General features: G+C 38.6%; 1 protein-coding gene across 3 annotated transcripts in view; it reads left to right on the plus strand.

Moving 5' to 3' along the window:
* The window catches only part of col27a1b (collagen, type XXVII, alpha 1b), a 121,184-nt gene that overhangs the window by 11,901 nt on the left and 96,254 nt on the right, over positions 1–13,029 (plus strand). For all 3 annotated transcript variants that reach the window (XR_007040580.1, XM_047381032.1, XM_047381033.1), the window contains 2 exons: positions 205–1,466; positions 4,044–4,097. Coding sequence is in view for 2 of the 3 variants with exons in the window: in XM_047381032.1 (XP_047236988.1) it covers positions 205–1,466; positions 4,044–4,097 (1,316 nt within the window). In the remaining variant the exon portion in view is untranslated. The remainder of the gene's footprint in view (positions 1–204; positions 1,467–4,043; positions 4,098–13,029) is intronic.

A 13,029-nucleotide genomic window follows, 5' to 3' on the forward strand; every position in this document is an offset into this window, starting at 1 on the left:
AGACTGATTGAAGAGTTTTACTCAAATCTGTCCTAAATTTCCTTTGAATGTCTCACACTAAGTGCAATGTAGTATGTGTAGTAATTTTGTACTTTGTTATCTAGAATGTTTCTCCATCGAAGAGATTCAACTAGGAATAACCAGCAGTACTTATTTCAAATCCTATATAAAATGAATGACTTCTCAGTCCTGTTTTTATTGCAGATGTGGATATACTGCGGCAGCTTGGGCATTTTGGGCGAAGGACGGGCGTGCCATCAACAACAGGCGCTCACTCCATCCCCACCGGCGTCATCCCATTCAAGTCTAGCGTCATCCTCACTCCGAGGGCACGCCTCCAGGTGCCTCTCCGTACTGTTATCCCTGCCACCTACAACACCACCAGCCTCTCCCTGATCCTCAGCTTCTCTGTTCATCGTTTCAACGGCGCCTTCCTTTTCTCTGTTCTGTCTAAGAGAAAGAAGCTGCAGCTCGGAGTGCAATTCACACCAGGAAATGTTGTGGTACACGTGGGGCACAAGAGCTCTGTGAGTTTTGACTACAATGTCTACGATGGCCAGTGGCATAATGTTGCTGTGGATGTTCGAGGTCGTTGGGTATTTTTGCACACATCCTGTGGTAATAAAAGCTTACATGCACATTTGTCCTCCAAAAAAGAGGAGGCCCTGGATCCAGATGGTTTCTTCCTGCTGGGCAAAATGAACCACAACTCGGTGGCATTTGAAGGTGCAATCTGTCAATTTGACATTTATCCCTCGTCCAAGGCAGCTCATAACTATTGTGATTACATTAAGAAGCACTGCAGAGAAGCTGACACATATCGGCCAGTGTTTCCACCTATGCTACCTCTATTTCCAGACCCAGATATTACTTTCACTCATAGAACTTCATTGTCACTGACAGCGAGATCCAAAAAGGCAAAAAATCTATCTTTAGTTTCAAGGCCTACTATTTTTCATCCAACTGACCAATTGATGATGCTGAACAAAACATCTTTAGCTGCAGTATATGCTGCTTTGTCTGTTTCTCTACCCGTTAATGCAGGATTGGAAAACCCGCCCAAATTTTCATCTCCGGCTGTTACTACATCTCTTCGTATCATGAATCCACCAGATCCAACACAAGTCAGAAAAAACACAATGCAGAGGGATATTGAGTCTTCAGAAGCTTATGGGAAAAATGTATTTGCACCTGTTTCCATCAGACCATCGGCGTCAAAGCCAAACCTCAAGCACAAGGCTGTTCCCACACAGGGGTCTCCTTCTAACACCTATGTTTCCTATAACAAGGAGCTGACCACAGTAGCTCCAAAGAAACCTGAGCCAGAAGTGACCAGTGATTTCAAACCAAGCACACTCTCTGCAGTGACTCCGGCTGCAACTGATGGCTTTCAATTTGACCTGGAGCCGACCAAGTTCTCACTGCTTGCTGGACCACCTGGGCTAAGGGGAGAACCAGGACCACCGGTGAGTGGTAAAACAAACCCAAAACAAACCTGTAATAGAAATCTCTGCATGGATGTTTGGTGTGGTGAGGTGCAGTTTTAACTAATGAAACAACGTGTTTGAACTGTAGCGGATCCAGTGTTTTGTACTGAACTTTTCAGTGTCACAGCCATTGTTTAGATGAACAGCTTGTTGTTTAAGCTCTGGTTAGTTTTTTAAATTTTTGGTCATTCAGTGTCTGTGTCTGAAACAGCTGCTGACTTGGATAATGTAATCACTCAACTGTGTGGTTTAGTGATTTTGGGAGTGCTGCCTGTTAAAGGTAGAGTTTCCGACTTGCCTCAATCCTTTATTTCCCATATTGCCAGTCATGCATACGTGTGGTGTTAGATAGTTTCAGACCACACCACTTTGATGCTCATTAATGTGTGATAATTCTTTTTAACAGCTGTGGAATGATAGTGCTTTGAAGCTTACCCAGTGGTGTGAATGACCGTGAGGTGTAAGATTCCTCTTAGGTGATGTGTGGCTCCTCAGAGAGCATAAGCCTCTAAAATAGAATAAAATGTTTTAAGGGATAAAGCACTATTACGTAATCACCTATTCAAACTATGTATTTAGGAAGCTAATGTGGCCTTCACATTTATTGTCACTCCCAATAAAGATGTTTAAAAAGCCTAAAATAAATTTATATTATGATGTAGTAGGATAATCCCATATTGTAATCTCAATGTATTTTTAATACATTCATTGAATATGAAAAAAAACATTTCTTTCCCAATTACAGGTGCCACAATTTAACATTTTATTTAAAACAAAAGTAATGTAGTTTTTTTGAATTGTTAAATCTATGCTTAAGTTTAATCAGTGTCCTAAAAGTTTTAATAATGCTTCACCTTTTCAAGTTTCCTTGGGGGATAAATAAGAAGTGACACAGAGGCACATTTCTTTTAGCCACTCTTTAAGATGGGAAAGACAAGGGAAAACGTCATTCAAGGAAATCACATTTGTTGATTGTCATTAGTCAGGAAATATGTAAAAGAAAGCTCCTCACCTAAATATGTCAATCCTTGTCAGAGCAATGATAAAAAAAGTCTTTCCATCTACCATAGGCAATCTGAAGAATGAAAAATGAATGCAAAAAAAGACTTCACTTTATCGAGCAACATTGTGGCACTTCAGTATCATGAGATCTTGTTGCAGCCTGGAGGAACCTTTCAAAAGTGACCAAGCGAGAAACACCACTATACTGTTGACAAGATCTCAATGAATGCTTGAAACTGCAAAACTGCTTCCAGTAGGCGTATGAGCATCAGAACTGAGCCAATGAGCAATGGAAGACAGAGTGATTAACTTATAATTCCTGTTTTCTTTTAAATTGTGTGTATTCAACCTGTATGTCTTGCTTATTTAATTAAGTGAAAATGTTTGTATAAACGGTCGAAGTAAGGCAAGTTGAAGGGGGCACTAAAAACTTTGGGCAATGTTCTGCTGGATTAACCTGAATCCTGCCATTCACGTGAATGTAAACCTTACACATGCCACCTACCTAAATATTGTTGCAGATTAATATTATTCAATGGGAAAGGTATTAACTGATTGCAGTGAGGTTTGAGGTGTTAATTTATCTTACAAAGTCTCAACATGCCTGTACTTTCTTGTAAATATTCTGCAAAATCATTTGTAATATACAGAAACCCTGCCTAGCACCTTTATATGTTATATCTAATAAAAACTCAAACTCAAAATTGATATTCAAACCCCAGTGATCCAGTGGAGTTAATATTTTTTGGAAGGTGCTTTTAAGGGCACTGTAAACATAGAAAATGTAAGAGTTTGTGTAAAAGTTCTTCTAAAGAAATTGCCTGAAGCAGTGACTTGGCACTGACCTGATTAGAGACTGCAGCTTAGACTGCTTATCACGTGTGGATCGCCTGATGGTTGCAATCTACAGGATCTAAAGATTGCTAAAAGCTTTTTGGCATGTTAGACTATTTGCTGGTTAATTATAATCCAACATGGGGTTCTTTCTAAGCCAGGCAAATTACTCAATGTATTTGGAATTATTACATAAGCCCAGAAGGCTGCATCAAGTATTTTTTGGAGTTTTTCCCTTACTTTCATTTAACTTCTTCAGCTGTGAGGAAGTTAGTTACAACCCTAAGATATCAAACAAAATCAGGTTCCACAGACTTGACCTCTCATTAAATGTGACCTTTCAGAGCTTTGCTAATCCATGGGTGAAATTGTTTTAAAGCTAGCTGATGCTTGTAATTAATGTGATTGGTTGTGGCTGGAACCAGCAGCAACCTCCCTGCCAGTACAATGACTCAGACTTACAGTCTATGAACGGTTGTGGTTTTCAGCTGAAATAATGCTGGCTGAAGGAGGGCCTGTATCAACTTTTCACTCGAAACCCTCACACCTGGCAGCTAAGCAGTGACTGCAAAGCAACACTTAGCTAATTTCACCAAATGTGTGATTTTCATTTTGTTTTTCTCTCCTGACATGACGACGGCAGCAACTTTAATTTTGTCTTTTGTATTTATAGATCTGATTCATTTCTACCTGTGACACTTTTTAATGTTTTTCTTTTAGGGTCCCCAAGGATTTCCAGGCTTGCCAGGAAGTCCAGGAAAAAGGGGCCCCAGGGTAAGTGTATCACATGCATAGGTGTCAGGTTTTGTCATGTTGAGTGGCTACCAAATATTTCATACCCCTTGAACTTTTTTGCATTATGTCATGGTACATGCACATAATTCAATGTATTTCTTTGTGATTGTATGTGATGGGCCAACACAGAATATTTCATAATTATATACAATTTTAAAACTTTAAATTCAGCTTTTTCTTTCTTTATTTTTATTTTTCACAATAAAAAAACTAAAAAGTGTGACATACTTCTGTATTTATGCCATCAGAGTGAATCTTTTGTAGATGCTGTAGATCTTTTGTACAGCTGCGCTGTAATTACAGCGTGATGGCAGTGTTATTCTTCTGCCATGTGAGGTTCACCTTCTTCCACATGTTTGTGGTCTCCTACATGAGCTATGGCAAACTTTAAAAGGTAATTATCAGAACTTTATTTCAACAATGGCTTTATTTGTGCCACTCTTCGACAATGGACATATTTGTGGAAGTCACAACTAAAAGTTGACCTGCTTGTACATACCACCACTTCAATTTAACTCTACTCAACTCAACTCAGCTGGAGCAAAGTCAGGAGCATCTGATCAGCTGACCGTAGGAACCTGGAAGAAAACTAAGTGAAAGAAGTTTGGTTTTTTGGGAAGGATCATGATCATGAATTGCTTAACAGACAAACAGGAGGGTCGTAAAGTTAATTTATACTTTCGTGGGCAACCATTGGAAAGAACGTAAAACAGATGTCATGTGATCTGTCATGCATGCCTATAAGGAGCCTCGTAACACCTGAGCTGTGGATCTTTGCAGCTCCTCCAAAGTTACGCAGGGTCTCTCGGCTGTTTCTCTGATTATTCCTTTCCTTGGTCAGCCTCCTAGTTTACATGGACAGGGATGTCTGGTTAGGTTTCCTTGGAAGGATGTTTTTAAACCTAACCTGGCATTAAATTTCCTCACAGCTTTCTCCCTGACCTGCTGTGTCTCTCAGTCTTCCTGATGCTATTTGTTCACTAATGCTCTCTAAAAAACCTCTGAGGCCTTCACATAACAGCTGTGTTTAAAATGAGAATAAAATACACACAGATGGACTTTATTTAATAAGAAGGTGGCTTCTTAATACAATCTTTGCAATGCATTTTACTTAGAGGTATAGTAAAGTGGGTTGAATATAAATGCTTCCAACTTCACAATTTTGTGCTGCTTTTGTGGGTTTGTCTGACAAAATCCTATAAAAATACAATGCAATTTGCAGTTGTAACATGACAAACTGAAAAAGTTCATAGTTAATCTCTAGCAAGGCATTATATCTTCAGACAATTCCTCTCATTTTTCGTTCCCCTTTTTAGTTCTCATTTAAAAATTTCTGCATTCTTTAATTCCCATGATGCTTTCATCAAAGTAAAATGACACCCATTAGTTGAGTCCTGACAGAAAACCTTTTAGTACTTTGCTTTTAATCACACCGAGCATGCAGAAATACTCTTTGAAATGTAGAGAATTACTTAGCCGGGCATTTGTTTGCTTTGGCTCTGGGTTTGTTCAAGCTGCGCTTCCCTGCTGCCAAGGTCAATTTGTACATTTGAAGTGCAAACAACCACAAACTACAGATCCGTGGATTGCTGGTGTACAAAAATAATTGAACATGCAACTTAGGTACATAGAGGGTAGTGGGGGTGGAAAAAATACAATTACCACAGTGTACATACATTACCAGAATTAGTAATTTAGTTCCCAAAAATAAACATTGGCAGAACCACATTAAAATACAGGCAAAATGTTATAATGAAGGAATACTTCTCATGTGTTGTACCTGTTTCCAGACTATTAGTCAAATGTTTCACAGATTCTTGATTTACAAATTTTAGTTGCTGGAACTAAACCATATTAAAAGAACCAAACATCTGAACTCTTAGTCCAGGTTTTACATTTAGCTGAGAAGAGAATAAAATGTGGCCTGATGAATCCCAAAAAAACACTGTAACCAATCTTTTTTTTTATCTTGATAGTGCCCTCATCCATGGAAAGACATTTAGCAAAAGTTAAGCCTTGCATTTAAATGGTAATGTCAATTTACTCTTTTGTATAGCTTCTGATGGAGATTGCCTGCAGAGCACTAGCATTACTGGGATTCATGTCTGTGTGCTACCTGCCGCAGCCCTGCACTAGGGCCTCAGGGGTGGGTTGTGGGAACTCAATCTCTTTAAACAAGTAAGAAAGAAAGCTTTGTCCCCATCTTATTTAAGTCATTTAAAACCCAGTCTGGAGCTCAGTTGCTCTGTGCAGTATACACCAAATCTATAAAGTTCATGAATCATCAAGTTTCTGAAACCCAATAAGTAATGCTGGCTCAGAATTGACAGGTGTAGTTTAGTTAAAATTTTTTAACAGTTTACTTTCAAATGTTTGAAATACCCTGAATAATTTACATGATTAGGGGCCAATGCTTCACAGCTACAAACATAATCTCTAGAAACTTACAAGTGGACTTTGTAATAACAGTTGCATTTTGCTGATTCTATTTGTATGGGTTTTGCTCATTAAATAGATAAGAAGGCTCCTTTATTTTCTCTAATTTGTACCAATTTGTTCAAGAAGAATAAATAAACAGACATTACACAGACCAAAATAAGAAAAAAATAAAATAATTCAAAATAGGGCCACCTGTTTATTGAATAAGATTGAATACACACAAACACAGGACAGTGTGTACAATCATGAGAAAAACAAATTATTTCCCGTGTGTCAATATACTAGTGGGAAAAAAATCAGCACTCACCATGATTCAGCAGCTCGTGGAGCCACCATCAAAAGTACCTTGAAGTAGTCAGTTTCTACATTATCTCATCACTTTCACACATTGTAATGGAGACATTATGGCTAACAGCATTGCTTCAGTTTCTGTAAAGCTCTTTTAAAGCCCCAAAGCATTTTATTCATGCTAACTTCTGGACTTTGACTGAGCCATTGCAGCCCAATGATTAAATTCTTGTAAACCAATTCTAACTCTTGTCTAATCTACTTTCAACTTTTATTTAATAATACTTTGGCATACAGAGTTCATGGTAAGCTAATTGACTAGACTGAATTGACAAAATAAAATTTCAAGTTATCACCCCTCTACCACTACACTTGATAGTTGGTATGAGGTCTTTGTGGTGACATGCTGTGTTCATTTTCTCCTAACATTGTGCTGTGCATTATGGGCAAATTTCTCTATTTTGTTCTAATCTGTTTAGAGAATATTGCTGCAAGAGTTGTGTGGTTCATGAAGGCGCAGCTTTGCAAACATTTTGTGTCAAAACTGGGGTTAAACGTGATAGATCTATACATTTAAAATGAATAACACATGAACCCACCTATGATAATTATAGAATTTGATAAGTTTAGATGCAAGAAGGTGGGAATGTTTGTGATGGATTTTATCCTACTCAGCACTGTCAGATGTTCAGAAGAGAACCTCCAATCTACAGCAGACCAAGACCTGATTTCAGCCCCTCTTTCTAGCCTGGATGTTGAACAGTTTGCAGGGAGGTACAAACTGGACAAACAGCCCAAAACTATTGACGAACTATAAATACAAATGTTCAGCATGTCCTGATAGCAGCAGGCATTTTTACTCATCTTAATAGCTGAAATAGCTGGAGTCACATATCGCTGTTAGGAGTGTTACCTTTCTGACAGCAGGGTGTCATGTCTGACTGGTCAGATGGTCTCACCGCTGTTTCCACCTTGCAACAACTCTAACTCATGAAAACATCCACGTTCCTCAGCGCAGCTATAAGCCTGCAGAGAGCCAAAGTTCAGCCAGCCCTGTAGGGAAGGCTTGGGAGTGGATCAAAGGAGGCTTTGTGCAGGGAAAGTGACCTGCAGTCAGTACGTGATGCAGAGTTTCTGCAAAGCCAGGAACATTTGCATTAATGTCTTGAGAATGATTGACACTACATGATATAAAATACTGTCTATGGAGACTTGAGCCTTGGCAGCACTATTCTGCAACTGTTTGGTTGGTGAAAAAAAACTGAACTGATAAATTTATCTCATGTGTTGGCATGCTTTAGCGGTCCCTAAGAGATCTCTGGCTGTCATCATTATTGACTGTGACTTTTTCCACAGATGCTCGAGCTTAAGCTAATGGGGAGCACATTTAGAGCTGAAATTTAATTTTAGAAGCTTACAAAAGATTCCAGCATTACTATAAACAATTCATGCTATTAATTAAGCATGCACACGCACATAAGAGATGTCTACTGGTATCAACATATGGTGCATCTGGCCAGCAGGCATTACTGTTGGTTCACAGAGAAAGATTTATTTCACATTTCTAGCTGTAGAAGCTGTTTGTTTAAAAAAAATGTATGATATGAAAGTATTATTGTTATTTATTATGACAAATCTTTGTAATAAGGAAAATGTTTGTAAGCAAGTCAGATCATCATCTGTTAAATGAAAGGACAGAACTTCTATTAGTTAACCACAAAATTCATTACATTTTATTGGGATGCATTTGCTAGACCACTGTAAAACAGTGCATAGTTGTGAGTAGTGGGAGAAAAAAATATAGATTGATTTAACAAACACCAGTCTGCGTTTCTAACAAATTTTCCCCGCTCAGCAACACACCCGCTGAGAAACCAACTCTGGTAATTGGCAGCTCCATAGTCAGAAACGTGGCACTAGAGATACCAGCGACCATAGTCAAATGTCTGCCAGGGGCCAGAACGGGCAATATCAAATCCTACCTGAAACTGCTGGCTAAGGATAAGCGTAAATACAGTAAGATTGTTATTCACGCTGGCGGTAATGACACCCAGTTACGTCAATCAGAGGTCACCAAAGTTAGTGTTGCTTCTGTGTGTACGTTTGCGAAAATAATGTCGGACTCCGTAATTTTCTCTGGTCCCCTCCCCGTCCGATCGACATGTTTAGCTTCATGCTGTCATTCAACCGCTGGCTGTCTAAGTGGTGTCCCGAAAACAATGTGGGCTACATTGATAATTGGCAAACATTTTGGGGAAAACCTGGTCAGATCCGGAGAGACGGCATCCATCCCACTTTGGATGGAGCAGCTATTCTTTGTAGGAATCTGGCCGAATTTATTAGTTCTCCAAAAGTCTGACAACACAGGTTCAGACCAGGAAGCAGGGTCATAGTTTAACACTCCTCTCTGCAACTTCTGTACTGCTACCCACCCATTACCCTATTAAGACAGTGTCTCGCCCATGGCCAAAATTGAATAGATTAAAAAATAATCTAAAAGGAGGAAATCAGGAAAATCTCATAAAATAAACACAACTCAGACTAAAAATAAAAATAAAACAATTAAATGTGCCTTACTGAACATAAGATATCTCTCTTCAAAGACTTTGCTAGTTAGTGACCTGATTTGTGACAATCAGATTGATTTATTTTGCCTCACAGAAACCTGGCTGCAGCAAGAGGATTATGTTATTATAAATGAGTCAACTCCTACTATTTAAATTTCCTCATTCCTTGAAATACTGGGTGAGGAGGAGTAGCAACCACCTTTCAGTCTGATTTATTGATTAGTTCCAGACTAATTAATAGCTACAACTCTTTTGAATATTTAATCCTTAGGTTTCCTCATCCAAATTGCAAAGCACTAAAATCACTTCTGTTTGTTGTTTTGTACTGTCCACCAGGCCCTTACTCTCAATTCTTAGATCAGTTTTCAGACCTTTTATCTGATTTAGTGTTAAATACAGATAAGGTTATTATAGTGGTGGATTTTAACATTCATGTTAACACTGAAAGTGATAGCCTAAATATAGCCTTTAATGCTATCTTAGACTCAATTGGCTTTGCTCAAAACATTAACAAACCTACCCACCTTTGTCTTCATTCTCTGGACCTTGTGCTGACATATGGCATTGAGTGTAAAGAAATAACAATATATTCTCATAACCCTGTCCTGTCTCACCATTTTTTAATAACCTTTGGGTTTAATTTCACCGAGTACTCCACACCTGAATGAAAATTTCATTATAGTAGATCATTATCAGACAATGCTGTAACAACCTTTAAAGAATCTGTTCCACTTTTAATTTCCTCATTATCACTGAAAAGCACAGTGGAGGGCAATAATTTAGTTTCTTCCCCTTCACAAATTGATTATCTTGTTCATAGTGTTATTTCATCACTGTGTGGTGCATTAGACAATGCAGCTCCCTTGAAAAAAGGAAATTATTCATAGGAGGCTGGCTCCCTGATTTAATTCAGAGCTGCGTACTTTAAAGCACAGTGTTAGAAAATTGGAGAGAAAATGTTGCTCTACACACCAAGAGAATTCCTACTTAATCTGGAAAAATAGCCTATTGTTGTATAAAAAGACACTTCACCAAGCTAGAACAGCTTATTTCTCATCATTAATAGAAGAGGACAAGAATAATCCTAGGTTTCTATTTAGTACAGTTGCTAAACGTACACAGAGTCATAGCTCTGTTGAGTCATTAATTCCCTTAGCTCTCAGCAGTCATGACTTTATGGGATTCTTCTTAAATAAAATTGATTCTATTAAAAATAAAATCTTTGACTTACTCCTGAAGATGATTACTTCATCCTCAGCAAGTGAGACAACATTGAAAGTAACTGTAAAACCTGATCTGTGTTTGGAGTGTTTTGACCCTGTGGAGCTTCCTGAGTTATCAGAAATATTATCTTCCTCTAAACCCTCAACTTGTATGTTAGAACCAATCCCAACCAAATTATTTAAGGAAGTGTTCTGATTACCAGCCCCATTTTAGATATGATTAATCTATCCTTAGTAAATGGATATGTACCACAAGCTTTTAAGGTAGCTGTAATTAAACCTTTATTTAAGAAACCTTAGCTTGATAAAGATGACTTGAAAAATTACAGACCTATATCCAATCTTCCGCTCTTATCTAAAATTCTTGAGAAAATAGTTGCTAATCAAATGTGTGAGCATTTACACAGCAATGACCTGTTTGAAGAGTTTCAGTCAGGTTTCAAAGCACATCATAGCGCTGAAACAGCTCTGCTGAAAGTCACTAATGATATTCTTATGGCCTCAGATAATGGACTTGTACTTGTCCTGTTAGATCTCAGTGCTGCATTTGCAGTCGATCACAATATTCTCTTAGAAAGGCTGGAATATGCTGTAGGGATCAGAGGAACGGCGCTGGACTGGTTTAAATCTTATTTGTCTGACAAATTCCAGTTTGTGCATGTAAATGATAAATCATCTTTAAACTCCAGGGTTAATTGTGGAGTACCACAGGGTTCAGTACTTGGCCCAATTCTCTTTACTATATATATATGCTTCCAATAGGTCAAATTATCAGGCAGCATAGGATAAATTTTCACTGTTACACTGATGATACTCAGCTTTACTTATCGATAAATCCTGATGAGCCCAACCAACTAGATAGACTATAAGCATGTCTTGAAGACATAAAAACTTGGATGACTTTAAATTTTCTGCTTTTAAATTCAGACAAGACAGAAGGTGTTGTCTTTGGACCAGAGTCTTTAAAAAAGAAACTGCTTAGTCAATCACTTAACCTGGATGGCATTAAATTGACCTCTGGTAATAAAGTAAAAAACCTTGGTGTTATTTTTGACCAGGTCATTTAAATCCCATATTAAACAGGTTTCTAGGATTTCCTTCTTTCACCTCCAGAACATTGCCAAAATTAGAAATATCCTATCCAGGAGTGATGCTGAAAAACTAGTCCATCCATTTGTTACTTCAATGCTGGACTATTGTAATTCTTTACTATCAGGATGTCCACACAATGCTGTTAAAAGCCTTCAGCTGATTCAAAATGCTGCAGCAAAAGTTCTGATGAAAGTTAAAAAGATAGATCATATTTCTCCTACTTTAGCTTCCCTTCATTGGCTCCCTGTTAAATCCAGAATTGAATTTAAAATTATTCTTCTCACATATAAAGCCCTTAATGATCTAGCTCCATCATACATCAGAGATCTGATGGTTCCATATATTCCTAACAGGGCACTTCGTTCTCAGACAGCAGGTTTTCTGGTGGTTCCTAGAGTCTCTAGAAGTAGAATGGGAGGCAGATCCTTTAGTTATCATGCTCCTCTCCTGTAGAACCAGCTCCCAGTTTTAGTCCGTGAGGCAGACACCCTGTCTACTTTTAAGGCTAGGCTTAAACTTTCCTTTTTCATAAAGCTTATAGTTAAAGTGGCTTAGGCTATCCTGAGCTTTACCTCTGTAGTTATGCTGCTATAGGCTTAGGCTGCTGGAGGACATAATGAGCACTTTCACTCTCTTCGGTACATTCTCACACTACTCTCCAATTTTGCGTTATTTGCTGTTATTTCAGCTTTTAACTTTGTTCTCTCTCTTTTCTTTTCCTAGAAGCTACAACTGGCCTGACTCTGTGTCTACCTGTGACACCTTTCTGGAGGGGGCATCGTCCAAGCTTCTGCTGGCAACAACTTAATGCTCACCTTCTACCAATGATCCGCTTAGCCCTGTCTTTCAGTGTTTAACCCTTTCTCTCTCCTAGACATGGCAATTGACTGAGCTTCGACTTTGACTAACTCTATGTGCTCTCTTTCAGACTGTAACCTTGAAAACAGAGTTTATCTGTTCTTTCTTTCTAGGTGAAACGACTAGAGGAGCTACATCCATTAACATTTACTTTTCCTTCCCATAGAAAGTACTCCTGGATCACAGCTTCTGTGTTCTTTTTGTGTCTCTGCTCTGTTCTCTCAAACCCCCAGTCGGTCGTGCCAGATGGCCGCTCACACTGAGCCTGGTTCTGCTGGAGGTTTCTTTATGTTAAAAGGGAGTTTTTCCTCCCCACTGTCGCTACATGCATGCTCGGTATGAGGGATTGCTGCAAAGTCAACACCAGTGACTGTCCACAGTCGCTACATGCTCATCCAGCAGGAGTGACTGCTAAAAGTCTCTGACTCGATGCAATCTACTGGG

The sequence above is a fragment of the Girardinichthys multiradiatus genome, chromosome 12 (assembly GCF_021462225.1).
Source record: "Girardinichthys multiradiatus isolate DD_20200921_A chromosome 12, DD_fGirMul_XY1, whole genome shotgun sequence".
NCBI lineage: Eukaryota > Metazoa > Chordata > Actinopteri > Cyprinodontiformes > Goodeidae > Girardinichthys > Girardinichthys multiradiatus.